Genomic DNA, 23,370 nt, shown 5'->3' with positions numbered 1-23,370 from the left:
GATGAATGAGGGCATCAAAATATCACTACAGGGCTCGTGGGTTGCTTCCATACAGTGGCTCCAGATAATTTATTGACGTATATTCCTTGCTGATCACAGCATCCGAGCCCCTTCTTCCCCCACCCCTTGCACTATACTAATGAATATATATCAATATCCGTGACCCGGCGTGGTGTTGAGCCAATTCCAAGCTTGTGTCCTGGACTATTTTTCAAACATTTCTTTTGCCTCCCAACGAGATAGATCACCATGGGTTCAATCTCCTCCCTTCATCCTGTCAATGGGAGTCGAATAGACAGCTTCGAACAGATCGAAGCACTCGGCGATCGAGAGGCCCCCGTGGTTACTATGTTTAGCGGTGGCTTGGACAGCACCTATCTGCTCTTCAAGCTTCAGCAGCTCGGATTCACAAATGTCCACGCTATCACGGTCGATATCGGGGAGCCCGTCGACCAAGATAAGCTGAAAATCTTGGCCGCCCATTTTGATGCGAATTTCATATATCTCGATGGAAAAGACGAATTTGTCGAACAGGGGGTCAAACCAGCCATTCGCGCTCACGCCAATTACCTCGGAATGTATCCGCTCAGCAGTTCGCTCAGTCGGCCGGTAATCGCCCGCTTTGTCACTGACTATGCCAAGTCGTTGAACTCGAGGCTACTGCTCCATACCGCCAATCTGTCACAAAACAGCCTGCCCCGGCTGAATAACAGTATTCAGCGCGACAGGTTTCCCGGATTATATGGAAGTCCATATGTCCGTTCGGTCATCTCCCGAAAGGATAAAGCGGCAGAATTAGCTAAAGCTGGTTTAGCATTCATGTCAGACCGCAAGCTGAGCTGCGACGAAAATCTGTGGTGTCGGGAGTTTGAGAGTGGTCCACTGGATGATCCTGAGGATTTCTTTGTTCCAGATGATGCATATGTCTGGACGCAAACCACGATTGCTCATCAGCCGGAGAAGGTTAAACTTGGCTTTGAGTGTGGTCAGCTTGTTTCTATCAATGAGCAAAAGATGGCCCTAAAAAATGCCATCATGCTACTGAACAGTACAGTGGGAAAGTTTGGTCACGGCCGCTTTGTTGGGCTCGAACCCATATTCACGGATGAAAAGGTTTTGGAGGTTCGCGAAGCTCCAGCTGCTGTGATTATTATGGATGCGCTCCGCCATCTCGAAGTGGCTTCGCTGAGCACTAATGCGCTGGGGCTGAAACAGGAACTGGAGCAGAAATGGGTACTTGAAGCCATTTCTGGTCACTGGGGAAGCCCGGTTCACACTATGTGTGACATTTCCATAGCCTCCATCCTAGAAAGGGTGACCGGGACGGTGACTTACGTTGTTAGCCCAAGCCGCTTCTTGCCATGCTCCATCATAGCCCAAAATCCCTGTTATGTGCGAGATAGAGACGACTGGGAACTCAAGGCTGTTACGAATCCCGCATGTTCGCCCCGCATCAAGCTTGTTTAAGCAAAGAAGGAAAATCTCGTCCATTCTTTGCTTTTCTGTCTGGGGCTCTTATTTATTATTCGGTCCACCCCTATATTTTCTCTTTATATCTCTTGATTTCTCTTTATGCGCTAGGCCTGGCTCCGCTCAGTTCAAAAAATTTGTTTTTATCAGAAGTTGACTGTGTGTTGTTTTCTATGGTCTCTCTCGGTCATCATCTGTCTGGCCTCATAGTGAAAAAAAGTTCAATTTGATTGCAATGCTATGATTCAAATAATTGCTCGTCTGCGAATAGAGTTTTAGCGCCAGAAACCATTGTGGCGCCGAAGGAGATTATTTCGCTTCTTTCGGGGCTGCTCTTGCTTCACACGACTCAAAGTGGGTGCCATGTACGCGGTCTGTAGATCTTGGAGTCCAGAAACCAACTATTTGCATGACTAGCCGAGATAAGGAAGAACATAGGGCTACCTCATTGTAATATATATTTGCATAACGTACATGCTTGAAGAGCAATCAATTTTGGGAGCTTTCTCACGGCCCCAGAGAAGTGGATGCTTTGAACTATGTCGGCTATTTAGCCTCTACTAGAGTAGAGCTTTTTACGATGGCAAAATTCCTACCTAGTACGTCATATCTGTCCCTTCGCTGGAATTGGGGAGTCCAGGGCGCAAAATAGTCTTAAATTGACGGTTGTTTGCGGACTTGTTGAGTCAAAAAGTGCTCTTGGATGACCAAGGTTGACGTCCCAATAAACGCACCAGCCTATTATCACGTGACGGGATGTAACGCATGTCAGTGCATAGCTAGTAGGGCTTGAGCCCCACATGCATTTAAACCTGTTTCTTACCCATTAATACAAACCACCGTTTTTGACCCCTTCTTCCGACAGGTGTCCCATTAGCCAGAGGGATATCTCTGTAACAATCCCCTTAATATAATATCAATTATATATAAAATACAGAAGAATAAGAGATTTCTATTTATATTTATAGTTATCCTATAATATATATATACTCCCCTCTATCACAAATATATATTTTTAACAGTCTATAGTTAACAAATACTTAAATTAATAGAACACCACTATATTATGATTAATATCAATTTTTATCGGTAATTAATATAATATAAAGCCTATTGGCTTCAAATTCAGAGTAATTATATGAATTTTCCAACTCAATATCGTGATAATGTAGCAATGTTCGATGAACAAACCAGAACAGTTGTAAAAAACAGTCATTTATTTGAATGACTTAGCATCGTTATGAACGCCAAGACCTATATTTTATGCAAAAATGGGTTCAAATGGGTTGTTATTGGGTTTTAGGTTGGGTTGGGTTATAGAGGGCGGAACCCAAAACCCAACCCATTGGGTTTTGGGTCGGAGGTTCCGACCCAAAATGGGTTCTGCCGAAGTCTAGCTAGGTGATATATTAAATCAAGGTATATAAGGATATATTCGTTAATATTACTTAGTCCCTTTACTTGCTTCTCCTATTTAGTGTACTTTATTTTATATATATCTATCCGATCCCGCTAGATCCTTCGATCCTTATTATCGCCGTTCTCGGGGTATTCCGGTTCCACCGGTTCTTGGAGAGGTATAGATCTTATTGCTTGGGATTCGATCGTCGTCGGGGGCTCTGGATTGCAAAGGTCCTATACGTTCTTTTACATAGCATATAGCTGCACCGTTACGAACCAGGTGAGTCACTGCGGCGAGTCCTTCAGTTTTTCGCCCTTTATGGCGGAGAGGATTGATGCTGCCTCTATTGCTAGATTCAGGGGTAGCTGGGAAGCTTCAAGGGGTAAAAGGCTGCTTTCTAGCAATTGTACCAGATACTATATCTCAAATAGTAATGCTTTCTTCGATACGAACCGGGCTCATAACTGTCGGCGAGGGCCGTATCGTAAATATAGGGGTCCAATCAATGGTATTCAATTCTCTGTATTTCTGTATCGGCTCTTCTTACAATTTATATGGAGCCGTGATTACATAACATTAATTACAAAATATGTAGGATTAATAAATCCTCCGGTATGCCGGTCGTCATACTCCGACACCTTTGATCGTCGCGACAGCTCAGCCCCTAATTTTTATTCTATTTTCTTTCCTATCAGACACCCCAACTAGCTCTCAAATTGATTCCACAAAGCATGAAACACATCTAAATTGTGTTGATTCCACCAGGCCGAGACATCTACAAGCTCGCCCCTCATAACCCTGCTCTACGATCTCCAAATAACCAAATCCACCATGGAGTCCACCGCGTCCTTCACTCTGGACGCCACGACAGTCCTCTGTATTGTATTCTCGCTTTCCATGATGCCCATTGCGCATCTATTGAGCAAGACACTTGTCCCAGCCCACAGGACACGCGATCGCGTCCTATTTTTCTGGCACGCGTATGACGCGCTCACCCACATCTTCATCGAAGGCTCCTGGCTCTACGAATGCTTCTTCAGCTACATCACTGTCGCTGAAAACCACAGCGTGGAGCCCTTCTTCCTCAATGATCCAACCCGTATGTACGGTCCCGCCTACGGCACTGGACCTAGCTCGCGTCTGTGGCAGGAATACGCCAAAGCTGACCGCCGCTGGGCTGGCGCTGATTTGACTGTCGTGTCGCTGGAGTTGTTGACCGTCTTCCTCGGCGGACCGACTGCGATATACATCTGCTATCTGCTGTGCCAGTCTTCAAATGAGAAGATCAGTGCCAAATCCCGTGGTGGTGTTAAGGCGACGCTGTGGCTGGTTTCAACTATGCTTGCTACGGCCGAGTTGTATGGTGGATTCATGACCTTTGCGCCGGAGTGGCTGACGGGAAGCTCCCAACTCGCTACTGAGGATCCAGTTTACCTTTGGCTTTACTTGTTCTTCTTCAACACCCTCTGGGTCTTTATCCCTCTGTGGGTGTTGTGGGAGGCGGCTAAAGAGCTACGTGGTGCCTTTGTGGCGGCTGAGCCTCAAAATGAGAGGAAGGTCCAGTGAGCTCAGCCCGAGAGCGGGCGTTATTGGAACGTCTCGATGAACTTACGGCTAAACCATTTTCTTTTCTTGTTTTCGGAAATCTTGATTGGTTGATGTCCATCAGGTACTAAATCAGGCTGGCAAAATGTCGCCATGCCCGTCAAGGATTGTGTTAGCATAGATTGTGATAAAATCACTATTTTCTCTCAAGCATTACCAGCTGTTGATAGTAGTAAATAATGTTCACAATGCTTCTTGCATGTCATTTAGACACATAGAAGCAAGAATGTTCAAAACAGTAGCTTCCAAGGTCATCGAGACATGTTATCCCAGAATGGAAGTCCGGAGCCGTGAGTTCATTCTTGCTAACCATAAATATCACGATTAGCGTAGTAACTTTGGGTTCCTTAGCGTACTCCTGTCATTAACCTGCGTTTCCTACAATTTCTCGATTACACGCCCCTCAATTTCATCCTCATGGCACCCCTCGAGGCACCAAAACCGGACGCTCTCCCGATTCCCTGATCGCCACGAGAGCTAAAAGACAGCTAGAAGACACCATGGTAATCCAAGTCTGTGCATTTCCCGCTCGAGGAAACGGAACGTGAAGAGACTACGCCAGCTCCGAACCGAACCTTGGTTTAGCAGGGGCGGGCGTGAAGCCACGAGACTAATGTAACCTGGAATCCCTTGTCGTTGGCCTTGGGGATATACTATCTATCGCACTATCTACACCCCAGAGTCTGACCTTTACTGGGAAGCTGCCGCTGATGCGATTCGACCAAATATCTTCGCTACACTTGGTTGGAATTTACACCACGGCCAATGCGAGCGCGAGCAATCCCACCGGCCTTTATGCGAAGGGTACCGCAGCCTCATGCTTGATGATAAGACTCACTTTGACGGGGCTACCGTCGCTCAAGTCCGAGAGGATTCCAAAGCCTTTGTGAATAATGAGATCGGGCTTTTTGCTAACCAGTTCCGCTGGTGCCTGGTTATTGATCGGGAAGCCTTGCAGTCTTTTATCCGTCATCAAAACCCTTTTGCTGTGCCTCTCCAAGTGGAGGAAGATTCGACAGAGGAAAGTGAGGCCTGGGTGACAGCTGTCGAACCTGAATACGAGCAAGAGCAAACCAGTCAATACGCAGGCTATATGCGCATCCATCTTCCCCGACTCCCCCGGCTTGTGTGTCTGGGAGACGGGGTGCCTATGTCTTAAATGTGTGATATTTCTGAAGATATTCCCTGGTACAATGATTTTGAAGCAGCAATATGACCAAACAGCTTCGTTTCTTTTAACGGACACCGTTCATGTCTATCGTATCAGCAGTAATGAATGTGAAGGAATGCATGTCTTTAGCCCCGCGACTTTCATTTTTTACGTTCTTGTTTAGACTTTCAATTTGAACTAGAACCGTGATATTCTAGAAACGCCAGTTAGTATATGTCATTGAGGGATTGAGATTGGCCTTGCCAAGTTTAGTGCGAAGAGCCTGAATCCGTATCATTTTGGCTCCAAGCTTGCCTTTCTTTCCACTTCATTCATTCTCAATGCCATCTAGTTGATCTGTGACCCCATCAGTCGCATGACCAACAATCAAGCTTAGATGTTCGGCAAACTACTCATCCAACCAGATTAACGCTTTGGATTTCTTTGCAGTAGCGTTGTATTCGAAGTAAATAAACGATTGACTCCATTAATTCATATCACGTAGAGTATGATGACCATTGAAATCCCCCCATTATGAGCTGCAGGCAAGGTAGGGATTATTGACGCTCAGCAGGGATGCAAGTCAAGCCAGGAGCCATTAGCATGCATTTGGATACTCTCATATCGAATTACTTTGTGAGTTGCTCATAATCGAGTGTCTGTTTGGACACATTTTGAAAGTGTTGAGTGGAGCTGTGCTCATAGCAACTATAAAGCGCAGTGTTTTGTGTCAGGGCCGAATGAGTGAGTCTCTTACCAATGTAGGTAGCGCTCTATATTTTCGGAGTGCCAAAATCAACTGGTCAGGTTCTGACGATGTAAGCAATGGCCACGGCGACTACCTGCCTAATCAATCGTGATGGCGACTAAGCGACTGCCCAAGTGGTATGTCCATGAATGAGACAGGCTGTGTAGAGAGTGCACTCTCCTCACTTTCATCCTCTCTCTTCATCCATTCTCTTCATCCTTTTTCTTCATCCACCGCCTAGAGTCAGACATCAGATTTCACAGACATGGCTCTTTTTTTACCCATGCCCTTTATTCCTCTCATTTATCCACCCCCTCCTAACCCGAAGACGGAGTTCCAAAGCCTTCCGACAGATAAAACTCATTATCATTGAGCAGCTTGATCGTGACTCCTTGACACTGAGCCGTGTGGCTGCCTGCAACAAGCAGCTTTATCACATGGCGATGCCTGTACTGTACGGCAATGTGTCCTTGGGAGCTCCCCCTCATTGTCGAATTTGGCCTGGTTTGGCATTTCCTGCAGATCGTCGTTCCGTAAATTGACTCTCCTTCAATGATTACTTGCACCTTTTCATCCATTTATACCAAATATTCAGATAGAACGCTTTCTTTTTACGATCCTCCGCAACCCCCACATTGCGCGACTTGTGAAATCTCTCGATTTGACTGAGTTGCACGACCTTTGCTACGCGCACAGACAGGGCCCCCCCCCCCCTACTGCAGAGAAGAGATCTTGGTCTTCAACCCGTCCACCCACAAGACCATGCGATTATCATAACTGCCGGTATGAATTTACCATTGGACCCAGCCCTGAGGGTGCTATTGCTCACAGCACTTGGGCCCGGTGTACCCCGGTCTGATGCGTTACTGGCCGTTCTTCTGGGTTATCTGCCTTCCCTACAACGTCTCGAGATCTCACTGGAGCATGAGGACCCATATAGCGATCCCCAGATCACATATTGGAACTTGGTTGAACGTGTCTTGATGGGTATCGCCAGTGCACACCCGATACACATCGATGGAATGGGCATTACAACTTCCTCTACACCTATGCTATCCAAACTTACTCATCTGAAGGCTGAAGTCAACGGAAATTTGCCCTTAGCTGATATTGATTGGCTCATGGTGCTTCTTCAAATTCCCACTTTGACCCATGTATTCGGCACCAAATGGACCAACTCAGTACGGTGGTTGAGACCTGGATTTGTCAATGCCGATCGCCTCGTTCACCTTGAACTTCGCGAGTGCACCTTTGACGCTGAGAGCCTTGGAAGGCTCCTCAAGCAGACCCGCAAGTTGCAAACCTTCATCTACGAACGCGGGTGGACAAAGCGGATGGGTTGGGTCGTGAAAACATCCGAGCTCACCCACGTACTTCAATACATATCGAAGACCCTGACCTGTCTTGAACTATCATACAATCGATCTGACCGAAAGATCGACGAGGACTTGTATCTTCAACCTCTCGACCTCTCGGGGCTTGTTCATTTGAAGAGACTACGACTATCCGCCGGATATCTTGTCGAGACTGAGGAAAAAATGACATGGTTTAAAGGTCGTTACAGATCGCTATACGACGAGGACGGGGTGTACAACAGTGTAAAGCCTTTGCACTACCTGCTCCCTAAATCACTTGAGGAGCTGCACATCTTCCAACTCCACGGTGGTCTCGAATTTAACCTCATGAGTGATAAATTGTGCGAAAGTCTCCGGACCAGAACACTGCCCCTTTTGTCGGACCGTCAATTTCAACACCTCAGTGAGATCATAATTGAGGCACCTTTTGAGGACAGAGGCGAGTCCGTGTTTGAGGCACTCTCTACGGCCACAGATCAGGTTGGAGTGAAGTTAACAACAATTGAAAATTCCGCCGATTACATCAAATCTTGGATTACCGGCGGGGCGAAAAAAGCGTGCCCGGAAAAGAAGATTGACTGGGGGTTTGACGGCGAGATCCAGTGGGCGCATCCTTTCACTCAGCGAGCGGACTCGCATTTCTAATTCCGCTGAATCTTTGAATCAGAGCCCGAAGGAATTATTCCAAGGAAGAGGTGGATACATGTATTGTAATGAGGGATCAAGCTGTGAAGCGTGTTGGGAAGGATTCCCTTCCCATTTGTATGTATGAGTACAGTGAACATCGATCGATGTATGTAGAAATTGAATGCTGGAAGTGCACGGACCACATGATCTACATGACGTAATCTCTCCACATGGCACCGGGCAGTGGACCTCGGCCTTGATCGAGGGAGATCACGTTCGTAGGTTATTGAGAATCTTCCCACTGTTTGTAATTATCATCATTTCAAACCATCTTCGAAATATCTCACCCATGAACATACTGCCTGGAACGGATACCAGAGGTTGAGGGCCCTGATCCGGAGCATAACACCATTTCCCCGCAAATTTCGAACGAGCAGAGCCATGGCTGAATTCAAGCTATCCTACGAGTCTCAACTGGTGTGTCCTGAAGACCAGCTCGCTCCTATTTCCTAACCTATCCCCATCTGCATTTCACAATACACTGGACCATACTAACATGCTCCCGCCATTAAGGACGTCTACCACCCCTCCTACCGCTACGAAGCCCATAACCCGCGCGACTGGAAATCTGCCGCTCTCCGTGGCCCAGCCCTCCCGGCCCTGGGTAATGCAACTGCTGGTGCAGTGGGCGCAGCCATCTCCAATGTGGTCGTCTATCCGCTCAATGTCATTGTCGCTCGTCTACAGACTCAGAACCAGAAGCAGAAAAACAGTGACTCGAGCGAGAAATCCGACGACGATGAGAATCCAGACGAACTATATACCAGTGTGGTGGATGCTGCCCGCAAAATATATGCGCAACAAGGCATCGCCGGCTTCTACCCCGGTCTGGCGCAGGATACCTGGAAGACCGTCGCAGATTCGTTCCTTTTCTTTCTTGCATATAGTGCCATCCGCCAGAAGAGAATAGTTGCGCACGTAGGCGTAGAGCGAGCCGCCAAGAGCAAAAATATTGTCCTTCCCATACTCGACGAACTTGCCGTGGGTGTTTTAGCTGGCTCGTTTGCCAAGCTATTCACTACGCCACTATCGAATATCGTCGCGCGCAAGCAGACATCTGCGGCACGCAAGGGTGGAAATGCGAAGACCTTGTCGACAAGTGACATTGCAGGTCGCATCCGCGCTGAGAAGGGTATCCTTGGCTTTTGGTCTGGATACTCGGCCACTCTGATACTCACCCTGAATCCATCTCTCACGTTCTTCCTCAATGAATTCCTCAAACGGACCATCCTCCCACGATCGAAGCGCGACAAACCCCCTCCAGCTTTGACATTCCTTTTAGCGGCTCTAAGCAAAGTCGCTGCCTCGTCAATCACATACCCCTTCTCCCTCGCGAAAACCAGGGCTCAGGTAATGAGCTCGGACTCTAAGTCCAAATCTGGGACTGCAGATAAGACTAGGGCCTCCCTTCTCGCGTCTCTCACCCCCGAAATCCTTTCCACAGTTGCCACCATCGCCCGCACAGACGGTATACCAGGGCTGTACGCCGGCCTTCATGGTGAAGTGCTAAAAGGGTTCTTCTCGCACGGCTTCACAATGCTCGCAAAAGACGCCGTGTACGCTTTTATAGTCAAGAGCTACTACCTCCTTCTTCTGCTGGGACGTCGCTACCCCTCACCCGATGAACTGATCCAGCGTGCCCGCGAACAGGCAGAGGAGTATACAGAGATCGCACGTGAAGGAGCGCGGGATCTAGCGGAGAGAACAAGGGAGGGCGCGGAGGGGCTTCTGAACGCTAATTCTGGCGGTAACGCTGTTGATATGACATCAAACTCCGCAGGCGTAGCTGATGCTTCTTCTGGCCTGAAGGTCCCTGCTTCGTCAGTTTCTGATGATCTCAATGAGACTGCTGAGCTGGTCGGTGATTATGTTGAGGATGAAGCAGCCGAGTGGAAGAGCCTTTATCACTGGTTTTGGGAGAAGGATCGTGGGCCGCATCACCATTGATTGCAGGGCTAAAATATACTGTGGTATTTACATATTTAAGCATTAATTTTACGATCAGTTTGTTGTCTTGTTAATGAAGTACATAACGGCGTTTGAAATACATTCTGCTAGAAGGACACGCAACAGATGAATTGGACTCATTGTGCTCTCTGTTTAGAAACTGTCGTCTCCAGGGGTTTCAACCGCAGTGATCACCTCGGGTGTGAAATCCTGTTGTGTCACATAAATCAGCACAGTATCTCGGACCTGTTTTGGTTGTCTGGATATTGCAAAACAGCATTTCAAGTCTTGGGTATCCACCCAGTCACATCCAAGGTTGCCCCGTCGAAAACAAAGCTCCACCTGGGGGATCTGCTGGCTCAGATATTTACCCCGATACGGAAGTTCTGGATTGTACCCCCATATTCGATGATACGGGTCACGCTGAGGCGGAAATTCTTGACAGTGCCATACCAATCGTGGGCATGTTCTTCGGTATCAATGAACTTGTGTTTTGTGAGCGAGGACTGCGCAGACTTCTCGGGACTACCGTCCATTTCGACCGCCTGGCAGATAGGCATTGGGCCTAACCCCCAATGGCAATGTTCGCCCGATCCTTCACACCAACCGATTTAGACTTCATCAAAGAAATTTCGACAAACCTCTCAGGACCCCCATCCGACTCGATCCGGAGATCTACTGGCTTAGATATCTCCAGTCCCTGCTCTAGAGCGGCAGATTCCTTTTCTTCCTCCGAAACCGTGATATCTTGTTCGCACGGAACTTCAATTCGAATCGCTCGCAGCCGAGGGAAGTGGGACCTACGATGTTGGAGAAGGTCTTGCAATACGTCAAGAAGATGGACAAAATATCCCTTTCATAGAGGCTGAAGAATGTGCAGCGACCTCCAATGATCCCGGGAGTCGAGACGGCAGTGGTACATCAATTTTTGTCGAAGACATCAATATCCCATTTCCTAGCATCCGCGACAAATCCCGGTGCATGGTACAAAGCAGTCAAAGGAAGCTCAGCGATGTCCAAAGGAAGAAGGAGTTCTCTTGCCTCAAGGCACAGTCTTTGGAGTGACTTAGACATGTGTTTCAGCGCTCGTCAAATTACCAGCCGAGGCTCATCCTCCATATCGATCTATGACCGCCTGATCTCTAACCTAAGGTGGTCATATATCAAAGTGCTCAACGGCCTGTAGCTGCCAAGAGAAACTGCGAAATGTTGGAGTTAACGCGAAACTCCGGATGAATAAGACCGGGCACAAATCTGTGATATAGCCTCGGCAATCTTATCAAAATTCCCCAGCCACACACGGTAAAGTGGGTTGTAGATGGAAGCTGAATGAATTTCTCGGCGAGGGTGGTCCACGCTTTCCATGTCCGTGTATATCCCACTTTCAATCCCCAAGTGTGTCAAACTTGGTAGGAGGGCACTGCGACCCAGCTGGTTTTGATCTTTGTTGCCTTGTTGAAGAGATTGCATGTAGTCTCCATGCAAGATAGTCGTAAGAGAAATCCTAAATCATCTCAGTCTAAGCAGTGAGAGAGAAGGATGACAAGCATGATATCAGAGGTAGGTCCTAGGCTTCTAGCCAAGCTTCTCAGATGATACTGTAGCATTAGAAACTCTTGTGCGGCATCTGAAAGTATTTTGAGATTAAGGGGGTCTACCTTGTAAAACTGTGGACCTGAATTCTGCCTTGTATGAAAGAGCAGTGAGATCAGGACGGTGGACGAGCGTAGTAAGAGATGGATTTCAAAGGTACAAAGACTACCAAAAAGGACTACCAAAAAGGACTACCAAAAAGGACTACCAAAAAATCGTAACAACGTTGCACATGCCGCCGACTATGCTTGTATACTATGCAGTTATATAAAAAAGTGTATATTCGCCAAATTATGCCTATGGCTTGCTCTTATAACTCAACAGGTAGTAATTAGGCAGTGAAAAGAGAAGAGGAAAGACAACAAGGTGGTATATAGTAGTATTGGTGCATATTAGGCTTCACCAATTTATAGTCACAGGACATCCCGACCTAATCGGGAGCCCGAGATTACCTTCTAGGGATTAGCCCCAACTTTGGAATCTAATAGTGCTTATCTCACTGTGGTCCCAATGTAACAGGGCGTCAGCGCTGGAAGCTAATTGGTTAGCACCAAATGGGATATTTCCCGCTCATCCATATACGTTTCTATAAAGCTATCAACGATCCCCCCAAAATTGGACGGACTTTCCATTCCAACCCTCATTTCTAATCTTCCAATATGGCATCAACCCAAGCTCCCGGGGACCTTTCAAAGTCTAGCCGGCTCATCTACCGAGCCCCAGAGAACTCGGAAGAAGACATCGCATTTTTCCACGGTCTTATGAATGAGCCTATAATTCAAACACTGAGCACTGCACGTCTCCCACGTCCGTCTCACAAAAGTTCCGCAGGAGAGTTTATCAAATTACTTCAAGACGCCATTCTAGGAGTGGTTATATGTCTCCCTCCTCAAACATCCCCCGAAACAGAACCAAACTCTTCAACTGAGACTCAAACCTTGGATCGACCTGCTCAAAATCCCAAGCCAGTCCCAATTGGCCACATGAGCCTTTTCAGCCTGACAGGACCAAACGCCACCCATCATCGCAATGCGATGATAGGAATCTCGCTTGCGGACGGGTTCCGGGGAAAGGGATATGGCGGAGAAGCTATCAACTGGGCATTGGACTGGGCATTTCAGCATGCTGGACTGCACAGAGTCTCTATAGGCACTTTTTCGTACAACCCGAATGCATTGAAGCTTTACAAGAAGCTTGGATTTGTGGAGGAAGGTCGCGAGCGTGAGGCATTGTACCATCGCCGTGCTTGGCATGATGTTGTCAATTTGTCTATGCTGGAGCATGAGTGGGAGGTTTTGAGGGGAATAGCGCCGGGTCAATCAGATAGCACTCCAGCTTCCCCTGCTGAAGCATCCAATCAATGAAGGCTTGGTTTTCAACATGGAGGGAGTTGAAGGTGGCTAGTTGAGGGATCTGACTCCGGGGGGGGGGGGGGGGGGGGGAAGGGTTTCATGGTTGGCAACTTGGATGATAGTTGACTTAATGATTCCCATGCATCCAATAGACAGAAGACATACTACATTTTAACAATGACTCGCAGAGGAACGTATATGTTTTAGGCAAAGTATATCCATTTCACAATTAAATATCACAGGAAAATTCACGCAAGGGCCTCAGATTTGTTCAACGGCCGTAGGTAAGGGGGTAAGCGCAAAACCTCTTTGTTCAACGGGGGAACAGAAAAGCTGGTAACATTCTAAAACAGAGCCATCTCACCATTCCTGAAATAATACTATACATAAAAGCACTGCTGCCGAGACCAATTCAGCGTCATGGTGGCACGGCAACATGAAGATCCGTATCAACCAAATCAAACCAAATGCCCCCATATCCAGACTCCCTCGATGCCCTAGCCAACTTCACAAATTCCTGAAGCCGCGCTAAACACACACCTTGGATTGTAAACGACGCCAAGCGTTCTACCAAATCTTCTCCGGGTCCACATATCTCAAACATGGCCATCGTCAAAGGAAACACCACGGGGAACGCGGTAACTTCATTAACAGTGACAGCCGATTTGGCAAAGAACGACAACTCAGAAAATATCCCATTTGCAAGTTTCCATGCTGCCGCGTCCTCGATTCCTAGCGGATATCGCAGCCGATGGAGGATCAATAACGCGGCCAGACGATATACATTTGCATGTGTCACCATTGCTAGAACTGCATGCTGGCCGTAGCTATCGAATAGCCCGGACGGGGTTTGGGGTCGCCAGCGTCGGATCTTCTCCTCTATTTCGTCCAGTCGGTCGTGGATGGCTGAGTATGATTCAGATCCGACACCAGGAGCTTCTCTCTTCAGGGTATTGCTACACACGCAGATATCGTAAAGATGAGGGAGAAGTGTGGCACAGAGACCAAGATAGCGGTCGACGAGGACGCGAGGCTGAGGATCGAGTCGTATTATAGGGATCTCACGGTGCACTAGACACTCGATCGTGTCGACCAGAATCGGGGTCATGGTTATTGTGTCCATGATCGGGGCTTGCACCAATCTGGGAAGCCATGGTTTGGCTGACATGAGGGAGCTCCGAACGATAGCGTGGGCTGTACTGGAGTGTGGTGTCGTGAGTACGTTGAACACGTACATAGTCTGGCCCAGGAAGAGAGCGCAAGCTGCGTCGTAGTCGTGTGAGATTTTCACACTTCTCAGACATTGCAGGCCTTTCGCGGCCTTGAGCATGTCGGGCTCGTTTCGTCGTATAACAGGGTACTTCTGATAATTTGTCATCAGGCCTAGGAAGGCCAGGTATCCTTCGGTCAGGATCGGGGCGGATAGTTGCAAAATAACATATATGGTCTTTTGGGATGTTGGGATAAAACTATTTCCAAATGCGAATGGTGAATGTATGGCTGAGAATTGCTCCACATTCATAACGGTGCGCAATGCATCTGATGTCGTTTGGAAGTCGGTGGGGGCGGCAAGTAATTTCTCTGGCGATAATAACATGACATCGGTACTTTCTGGCGTCCAAGGTTCGTTATTTCCGGGAGGCGAACTTGAATATGAGCGTAGACTAGACGAGGAAGATGAAGCATGGCTCTCGCTTTCCTTGGACTGGGCGCGATGTCGCGACACAATGGTGGAAACCCGGAAATTCCCCTGCGGGAAGACCTCGGCAGAAGAGAAGTGTCTGACGCGCTTAATGCCATGAGTGGTGGAGCCAATCTTCATATGATTACATCTGGTGCATGTCGGACTAGCACTTGCAGTGCAGCTCTCTTTCTCTTTATTCAAGTCACAGTGTTCGCAAGCCTTCGCCATCATGTTAGCGCAAATGCGCGAGTAAAATCAGGAACAGATAATGATCTGGTAGTCTGGTGCAGTTCGCTTGGTTTCCAAGATTGACGTTGGAGGTGTTTATGAATTCAGCGAGGTGACCCGGTGAGATCGGCCGATTTCCCCGCTCTCTCCACGATTTCCCCATAGCCGGTGGATCCGCGTATGGACTTCCTCTTTGGGTAGTCCAATCTGATCCATCTCATTTAACATCCAGGCAGTTGGTTCGTAATTCTGGATGTTGTCTCATTATCTCACAATGTCTATTGACGCTCATAACGCTCATTCACCCACAAAAAAATACTGGTTGTGTTGCGCAGTGAATCACTCCCCCAGCCAATGGAAGCGCAGACAAAAACACTGGCCGAACCACGCGATCAGGGCACAGATTCTGAAACAGCACCAAGGCCTCTTGATCTCGCCGACTATCGCCGAATTGAGGAAGAATAAGCCCGCCATTGACCAAATAAAAATTCACATAGTTAGTCGCCGGTTCATCGTATGCCAAGACCCCGAAGATTTTGGGGTTCGGCTCGTCTATTATGTGTATCTCGAAAGGACGACCCTTTGCATCGACCGACTTCCCTAGAATGTTTCTGATCTCCTCATAAACCTCCACCCATTGCTTGGGCACGCTAGAATGGGGTCGCGAGAGGACAGCAACTCCGGGCCGGATAAAGTTGACTTCAGCGTCAACATGCACATCAGTGACATCGAGGTTCTTTCTGCCAGGGAACCATATAATTTTCTCAACGCCCAACAGACGACGGAGTTTTGTTTCAATATCTGTCTTCGAAAGGCCCGGGTTGCGATTTTCGTTGACGATGCTGCTTTCAGTGGCCAGAAGTGTCCCTTCACCATCCACAGCTAGCGAACCACCTTCCAAACGGACCTTTGATTCCACCAGAGTCACCGGAGACGGGAGAACATCAGATTCGATAACCCTGCGGGCAAAGCTTTCGTTTTCTTCGATCTGTTCAGACGTCATCACAGGCCAAGCAAGTCCATCTGGAACCCGGTCGTGGTCGCCAATGGCATTTTTTCGTCCCCATTCACTGAAACGGAAGTTGATTGCAAAACGTTGGTGGGTGGATTCGCCAATGCCGCGCACATAGACGGGTCCTGTATCGCGGACCCAGAGGTGATTTGTGAGGAATGGGATGACAGAAATGTTCGAGGTGTTACTCGGATATTTTGTAATAGCTTGGCTGACCATTGACTTTGCTTTCTGGACATCTTCGGGTCGTGCATATAGTCGAACTGATTCATGGACCGAAATTACAGAGGCCAAACTCGCAATATCGACACATGCGCTTTCGTAGTACGCTGAGGCGATGGAGACTTTGGATGGGAATCCGAGAATGGTCGCAGCATGGCGGGCAGTCTCATGGGGGCAGAAAAATCTTGCTTTTACTGTAGATGAAGCCATGTTTGCAACATCTGGAATGCTAACAGACGTTCCACGTAAGAGCCTGAGTTAAGTTTGTAAAGGGGAAGGACAAAGGGAGTGTTCTATAGGTGAGCGGTGAGCTCTGTGCTGAAAGAAATGGAGTTGCGGGGGTCTCCGCCCGTGGCTTTCCACCTTACAATGAAATGACATCGTCACTCATTAAAGACAGTATACATAGCTAAGCATACAGACTTCGTGATTTACTTGCTACAAAATACAATGTACGTAAATAAAAACACATGACTGATAGCAAACGCTGTATTGAACTCCATAGAGCCAACCCGAGAGTCTATCAGCAACTAGTTATTGAAGGACACATGGCCCATCAAACTCGAAAATCAAAGTCCTTAAGTCCCAACCACTAAGGTTAAAAAAGCAAACCCAAAGAAATTCCCTAAACCCCATAACCATTTGACGCAAAAATAGAAAAGAACCCATCACACCGTAGCGCATTAAGTAAGAAAAGCCTCCGACCGCCAGCTCTCACACAGAGAGTGGCAAAGTCGCTCAAGACGATGAAAGTCGCAAGACAAATCTAACCGCCGAAGCCGTAGAGGGTACGGCCCTGGCGCTTGAGGGCGTAGACGACGTCGAGGGAAGTGACAGTCTTACGCTTAGCGTGCTCGGTGTAGGTGACAGCGTCACGGATGACGGACTCAAGGAAGGACTTGAGCACACCGCGGGTCTCCTCGTAGATCATAGCGGAGATACGCTTGACACCACCACGACGAGCGAGACGGCGGATAGCGGGCTTGGTGATTCCCTGGATGTTGTCTCGCAAGATCTTGCGGTGGCGCTTGGCGCCGCCTTTGCCGAGACCCTTTCCGCCTTTGCCGCCTGTTTTGGTTTGTTAGTTTTTGTTTGAGAAATTGTGTGGTGGTGGTATAGTATGGTATGCGGGGTTATAATATAAAACAAGATGGAGAGAAGGGGGGTATAGGGAGTTGAGGGTGGTTGGAGGTTGTGTTAAGATGCGTAAAGGTGAACGGCCTTTCCTAATTAGGAAAGGTGGGGGTGCAAGTTGCGCCTGAGGCATGAATCACGTGCCGACAGGGACATCACCAATTCTTATCTTGGGAACTTCAAGCCGACAACAAATAGACGATGGGGGTATATAGTGACAACAACACGCGAAAAGATATTAATACATACGTCCAGACATAGTTTCAAATATGAAGAATTGAAAGTATTAAAAATGTAGATGGATCAAAGTCTGTTGTTGATAAATCGATGAAAAACACGCGTTTTGATGGTCGGCGTAGAGTGTAAGAGAGGGGGAAAAATAGGAAAATGACTAAATGGAGGGGGAAGGCAGTTTAAATAGGAAAGCCGATTACGCGTGATCCGGGAAGTAGGTATTTTAGGTAAGCGAGAGATTTATCCATCATTCTGCAATGCGGCGGTGATTGGCGGGCGGCGGAGAAAGAAAAAGGGCGTTATGAAGGGTCGGTTTCCAGCGCGTCTACCAGGCATCGGCGAACCCGCAGTTTCCTGCGTCGAGCAACAATGATACTGATCACGTGGGGATAAGATAGGAATTACGCTAGCCTAATCGGGAAGTATACCCCAGGACTCCACCACTCGAATGAATGTGAGCTTCATATTATCTATCTACTCTTAAGCTTTTCAACTAGAAGCTATCCTAACAAGCTACAGGTGTAAAAAAAAAGATACAGTCGATCGCGTTCATCATGTCTCGTGTCATTTCAAAACCGTCGCGTTGCCTATATAAGCGCAATCATGTATCGCTATCTTCGCATCCTCACATCTTCGCATCCCCTGTCCACGGCCAACCAGAAAGGTAGACCATTTTGTGGAACTGAAACAGTAATAACAAGCAGGAAAAACAAAAAGCAGGAAAGAGAAAACGCCAAAACACCATGCAATAAAAAAAGAGAAAAAGAAAAAGAACGAAACATAAAGTGCGAGATCAAGGGCGGAGGCGGGCATACTAAAAACTTTTTGCGTTGAAAAGGAAGGGCCATCCAGAAAAGAACAGCAAAGAATCGAAAAGTGCCTCGGAAGAGAAATCGTAGCGTCATCATGCATGGCCAAAGCAGCATGCAGAGGTAAACAAGGAGATCGGGAGAATGACCGCGCCAGACAAAAGCTGAGACGGTCGCGTCGATAATTGGGACGACGACTGGTGGAAACGAACCGGACAGCGAATGGTTCAACGAAACGTCCGCGGTTTATTATGCATCGCAGAGACAATCGCTCACATGTGCTGCTGGTCGAAACCACTCGTGGATAAAGCAGGTAATGTTGAGAGGGAGTCAAAAGAAGAAAAACAAAAACAAAAACCATCAGAGTGCGCCGACGGATTGTGGGATGAAAGGGGTCGAAATTGGGCCAATGGATCTGTCCAGTTCCATGCAAGGACTACCAAATCCCCTTCATGAAATCCGTCAACGATATGTTTTAAAAGGTCGACTGGAAGGATCATAGCCAGGTTGGACGCTGCCATAAAACAGTCTATGTTACTCACCCTCTAATAACCGTTGGAGAGTGAGGGTCATTCATGAAACCGCTGTGGAAAGAATAGCGAAAAGCCAGAGGGGAGGTCGAGGGTAGTGGAGAGGCGTGCGGGCTAACAGATGCACGCGGTGCTTCGGCCACAGGAGCAGCGAGAGGAGCAGGAGACCGAGGAGACAACGGCGGCGAAGGACAAGCTGGGGCAGAGACATGCTTTGGTGCCTCGCCTTCACGACCGCTCGAGATCGATGGGTGCGCCTTCAGGTTCGATCCTTGCGGAGACCCATACTATAACAGGTCAGCTGACTGTCATGGAATGATTTGCTGTCGTAAAACTTACAAAGCAGTACTTATCGACCAACTCCTGGTACACGGAAGACTCGAGCTGTGGCTTGCTAGATACCAAAGAGGAAGGTTTTAGATCTCCCACACGACTTCCGGTGCGGAAATTATCGCTCACTGCAGAACCAGGGCCCTGCTCAAAACTGGGGGTTTTCTTGGTCGGTTTGGCAGTATCCGGCACAACGGTCTCCCCGGATCTCGCACGGGCAGTCAGAGCGGTGCGATCCAGAGGCGCCTTTGACCGCATAGCAGCAGACAGCGACGCTCCGAAGTCGTACCGGTTTCCAAATGCCTGGCGGTTGGAATTTTCACGGCGTTTGGGCGGCGCAACCGTATCGATCTCATCCGAGGGCGTGCGAGCCAAAGGCGCACCGTTTGCACCATTGAAAGGGTTCGTGAATGATGCCTTGTCGCCGAGGTCGGGGAAATCATAGTTAGGTGGCATGGATTGCGGTCGAATGGAATGGGAGCTGGTGAAGGATCGGCTGCGAGGAAGAGCAGGGCGCGATCCGCCATTTGCAGGCTTGCTCGTGGGGGTCTTGGGGACTTTGTGGAAATCAATCTGATAGTTCACTGAATCATTATTATCCCAATATTCCTGTCCCTCCACGTTATATCGGATGCACATGAACATGGTCTTGGTCTCCAGGTTGGCCTGATCATTCAGCTTGAGGTCGAACGAAAAGCGATCGAACCCATCGGCAGCTTGGTGGCGGCGAACATCATGGCAGTATGTCGCTGCAACCTCCGAGGTAGTCCTCCAGTAGTCCAGTGTAAAACGAGCGGTCACATTCTTGTGGAAAGCAAGATTTGCCACAGCCACTGTGCCAATCAAAGTGCTCTTATCAGCCGACAAGAACAACCGCTCAAGGCGGACCGGACGAGTGGCACGTGACGATGTATCCTTAGGCCAATTGGGAAGCTTGATCTCCCATTCCCACGACGGGCCGCGCGAGTCAGCAGAGCTAAAGGGAAACTCGCCCTTGGTGTCGTGGTTTTCAACTGGGGATGTTTCTGTGCTGACAGCCAATGGCCGGTCCAGCTGGAGGAAGTGACGGATGTGCTCCAAGTGGGAGTCGAAGTGCACCGCCTTAGAATAGACCGGAGTACCAGGCATGCTAGATGGTCGTCGCCGTGACGAAGAAGGGCGGAGAGCAGGCCGAACAAGCTCGCCTGACTTCTTACGGACCATTGGGGGCTTGCGCGACATCTCCACATCACTCTCGTCGGGCGAGCTAGTTACCGCCTCTTCCCGAGCCAGATCGATGGCGGTTTCAGTCGATGATCGAGAGTGAGTGATCTTGCGAGCTTCTTTCGACAATGGTAGGTGGGGGAGCTTGGGCCGAGTGGGCTTTGTGTCAGTGGTTGACGGCATAGTCGATGAGGGCTGAGCCGGTGTTGGTGTTTCTGGGTGGTCTGAGGGATCCATTCTTTCCGGTGAGCTCTCCCTCCTCAATCTGATTGATCGAACGGCCGCCTCCAGCTCGTCAAACTTGACACCCTCGCCACTCCGGCGTGGTGATTCTTCATCACTTGAGTTCGGTCCGGACTCAGGAGGCGAGATTACCGCCCCGGGAGGGATGATAGCATTGCTTATCGGCGGCGGGGACTGACGGAGACTGGCATGTGGATCGATAGAGGGGTGGGCCCGGGCCGGTGATTCTGAAGTGGAATGCACTGTCGATTTGGTGTTCGAAGGACTCCTCCGATGACGCCGAGTGTATGAGGTAGAGGAATATGAACGGGAATTCTGAGCCCGTTCCGACGAGGACCGAACCAAACCGGGCCGCTCACACGGCTCGTCGGTTGGTCGGGAGTATTCAATGTGCTGCGCGGAGAGCGACGTCTTGAACGGCGCAGTGTATGGCATCCGGCCGACTTGTGTATCTCAACACAAGAAGGAGGAAAGGATAGCGAAGACTCGAAGGGTGTTCAATGTTTCAATCACAATAAAGTGCCTGAAAGTAGCTCTGTCAGCAAGGCTTCGTTAAATTCCGAATTGTGGCAACGAGAAAGTGAAGTGGCAAGAGGCGAGGAAAGACATGCCATTTAATCAGGGCCAAAGGGGAGTGGGGTGACACTTGAGGAAGGTGCCAGTGGAAAAAAGTCAAGGTTTCACAGGTAACACGGAAAAGAGGAAAAGAGATAACTTTTGGGAAGGGAATGGGGGGTTCCAAGGTTGAAGGAGACAGAGCTTATCAATACCTTGAAGTATGAACATCGAGTGGCGAGGTATTAGCCAAAAGGAGGAGGAAATGCTTAACAAAAAAATAGTACAGAGAAGGGACAAGATGTACATATAAAAAAAAAGACAAGGAAAAAAAAAAACCTGGCAAGCTCCCGGCACAGCCGCGATGAAGGGAGAGAGGTGATATAAAGGTACCTTGGAAGTACTAGATAACCTTGGAAGTTATAGTGGCAAATATCAAACAGCCATTTCCGCTATGGCCGGTAAGAAGAAGATAAGCCAGAGTAAAGAAAAATATTCATCAGGAAAAAGAGATCAAAATCCGGTATTATAGCTTTTTGAGAGAAATCGGAAATGATTTAATCATTAAATGATAATAAAATGGTAAAATGATTAAATCAAAAAGTGGAACAAGATAAATAAAGATTAAATCGTCCATAAAATTTACCAGGTGCGTCTGCTTTGCATAGACTCCGCTTCGATACTACGGTCAATGCGTCCCGTATAGGTGGGGATTGGGGGGGGGGGTTTCCTTTTTTTTCCTTTTTTTTTCCTTTTTCTTCTTTTTTATGTATTTCTTTTTACTAGATTCTATTACTTCCTTATTTCTATGTTTCTACATCTCTACATTCCATTGTCAATTGTCTGTTTGCAGTTGATACATCTATACAATATACCTGTGGACATCCTAGATTGATATCTTCACCATATCCTATTTCCGCCTCTCCCATTGATTTATTCGAATTCTCCGACATGTGGTCTATTCGCACGAGCACGACGATCCTACACAATTGCGAGCTCACTATAATGCACTGGTCGTTCCCCCTAGTGTGACAATTTAGCGGACTACAGGCCTCCATCAGCCCACAGGCGCTAAGAGGTCCATGTACACTAACTTTGCTTCAACCTGTGTTCCCTGTTTTTCCTTTTTTTTTTTAACCTGACGCATATCATTTTGTATCACTCATCCCCAGAACATCAAAATCAATCCTAAAAACATATGTCCCTCCCATCATTGACTTTTTCCGTTGCCATTGACATTGTGTGGTACCGATCTTCCCTTACCAACTGCTATCGAAGCCCCCGTGGTCCAAAGATTGGTCGAGATTTATGGATCGACCCAGCCAAAACCGGTTTGTCCCAGATTCTCCTAGCCTGTGGCAGATAGAAAGTCAACTTTTTTTTTTTTGGCGCGCACAGGTAACTAGGGATACATTGCGCCATGCAAGTGCTAGAAGCGTAATATCCACCCATCCCTCCCCTTCAGTGCACCTCGACTATACCGTGTTCCAGCAATGTCAATCTGGAAATCGTGGGGGTTAGTTGCCAAGGGTTTGAAGTTACTCTGGCGTTGTCCTACTCTCCGGTCGGACTACAATTGCAAAGGCTAGACAGAGAAATTGCTAGAGATAGAAGAAGGGAGAGAAAAAAAAAAAGAACAAACCATCGAGAATGGAAACTAAATCATACACTATTATCAAGACTTTCTGACACTTCCAAGTACCTTGGGTCTCGAAACAAGTTTGTCTACATGTAGAATTTGACCCCGGGAACCTGTTATCTGCGGTGGAACGACAGCGGGTTTCCTTTCCCGCTACACAGCTACACATCCATGGTCCAACTACGTAGATATCAAAAGAACAAGAAATTTCAATTGTAGGCAATTTATGTATGGAATC

General features: G+C 48.0%; 11 protein-coding genes across 11 annotated transcripts; 6 read left to right on the top strand and 5 right to left on the bottom strand.

Moving 5' to 3' along the window:
• Positions 1–249: 249 nt before the first annotated feature.
• Positions 250–1,467, top strand: N7455_001628 (uncharacterized protein; the record flags this gene model as incomplete). Its single annotated transcript, XM_040951759.2, has 1 exon — positions 250–1,467. The coding sequence occupies one exon, from the start codon at positions 250–252 to the stop codon at positions 1,465–1,467; it is 1,218 nt and encodes a 405-aa protein (XP_040818325.2).
• A 2,236-nt stretch (positions 1,468–3,703) lies between these two features.
• Positions 3,704–4,438, top strand: N7455_001627 (EXPERA domain-containing protein; the record flags this gene model as incomplete). Its single annotated transcript, XM_040951285.2, has 1 exon — positions 3,704–4,438. One exon carries the CDS (start codon positions 3,704–3,706, stop codon positions 4,436–4,438), a length of 735 nt encoding a protein of 244 aa, XP_040817711.2.
• A 265-nt stretch (positions 4,439–4,703) lies between these two features.
• On the top strand, positions 4,704–5,636 carry N7455_001626 (uncharacterized protein; the record flags this gene model as incomplete). Its single annotated transcript, XM_065604036.1, has 2 exons — positions 4,704–4,767; positions 5,158–5,636. The coding sequence occupies 2 exons, from the start codon at positions 4,704–4,706 to the stop codon at positions 5,634–5,636; spliced, it is 543 nt and encodes a 180-aa protein (XP_065462527.1).
• A 1,524-nt stretch (positions 5,637–7,160) lies between these two features.
• Positions 7,161–8,375, top strand: N7455_001625 (uncharacterized protein; the record flags this gene model as incomplete). The annotated part of the gene is made up of 1 exon (XM_040951337.2): positions 7,161–8,375. The coding sequence occupies one exon, from the start codon at positions 7,161–7,163 to the stop codon at positions 8,373–8,375; it is 1,215 nt and encodes a 404-aa protein (XP_040818104.2).
• Positions 8,376–8,798: 423 nt separating this feature from the next.
• Positions 8,799–10,364, top strand: N7455_001624 (putative mitochondrial carrier protein; the record flags this gene model as incomplete). Its single annotated transcript, XM_040951960.2, has 2 exons — positions 8,799–8,834; positions 8,931–10,364. The coding sequence occupies 2 exons, from the start codon at positions 8,799–8,801 to the stop codon at positions 10,362–10,364; spliced, it is 1,470 nt and encodes a 489-aa protein (XP_040818663.2).
• Positions 10,365–10,517: 153 nt separating this feature from the next.
• On the bottom strand, positions 10,518–10,900 carry N7455_001623 (uncharacterized protein; the record flags this gene model as incomplete). The annotated part of the gene is made up of 2 exons (XM_065604035.1): positions 10,518–10,610; positions 10,736–10,900. 2 exons carry the CDS (start codon positions 10,898–10,900, stop codon positions 10,518–10,520), a joined length of 258 nt encoding a protein of 85 aa, XP_065462526.1.
• Positions 10,901–12,616: 1,716 nt separating this feature from the next.
• On the top strand, positions 12,617–13,321 carry N7455_001622 (GNAT family N-acetyltransferase; the record flags this gene model as incomplete). The annotated part of the gene is made up of 1 exon (XM_040951552.2): positions 12,617–13,321. The coding sequence occupies one exon, from the start codon at positions 12,617–12,619 to the stop codon at positions 13,319–13,321; it is 705 nt and encodes a 234-aa protein (XP_040817691.2).
• A 406-nt stretch (positions 13,322–13,727) lies between these two features.
• N7455_001621 (uncharacterized protein) lies at positions 13,728–15,131 on the bottom strand (the record flags this gene model as incomplete). Its single annotated transcript, XM_040951913.2, has 1 exon — positions 13,728–15,131. One exon carries the CDS (start codon positions 15,129–15,131, stop codon positions 13,728–13,730), a length of 1,404 nt encoding a protein of 467 aa, XP_040818269.2.
• A 391-nt stretch (positions 15,132–15,522) lies between these two features.
• N7455_001620 (agmatine deiminase family protein) lies at positions 15,523–16,665 on the bottom strand (the record flags this gene model as incomplete). Its single annotated transcript, XM_040950982.2, has 1 exon — positions 15,523–16,665. One exon carries the CDS (start codon positions 16,663–16,665, stop codon positions 15,523–15,525), a length of 1,143 nt encoding a protein of 380 aa, XP_040817961.2.
• Positions 16,666–17,221: 556 nt separating this feature from the next.
• Positions 17,222–17,848, bottom strand: N7455_001619 (histone H4; the record flags this gene model as incomplete). The annotated part of the gene is made up of 2 exons (XM_040951523.1): positions 17,222–17,523; positions 17,839–17,848. The coding sequence occupies 2 exons, from the start codon at positions 17,846–17,848 to the stop codon at positions 17,222–17,224; spliced, it is 312 nt and encodes a 103-aa protein (XP_040817735.1).
• A 1,142-nt stretch (positions 17,849–18,990) lies between these two features.
• N7455_001618 (protein phosphatase regulator GAC1) lies at positions 18,991–21,373 on the bottom strand (the record flags this gene model as incomplete). Its single annotated transcript, XM_040951142.2, has 2 exons — positions 18,991–19,449; positions 19,502–21,373. The coding sequence occupies 2 exons, from the start codon at positions 21,371–21,373 to the stop codon at positions 19,171–19,173; spliced, it is 2,151 nt and encodes a 716-aa protein (XP_040817814.2). The 3' UTR covers positions 18,991–19,170.
• Between the last annotated feature and the right edge of the window lie 1,997 nt (positions 21,374–23,370).

The sequence above is a fragment of the Penicillium solitum genome (genome assembly GCF_028829755.1).
Source record: "Penicillium solitum strain IBT 25940 chromosome Unknown utg000001l_segment0_segment0, whole genome shotgun sequence".
In the NCBI taxonomy this organism is placed as follows: domain Eukaryota; kingdom Fungi; phylum Ascomycota; class Eurotiomycetes; order Eurotiales; family Aspergillaceae; genus Penicillium; species Penicillium solitum.
The sequence above is the reverse complement of the archived record's forward strand: the minus strand, read 5'-3'. Positions and strand labels throughout refer to the sequence as shown.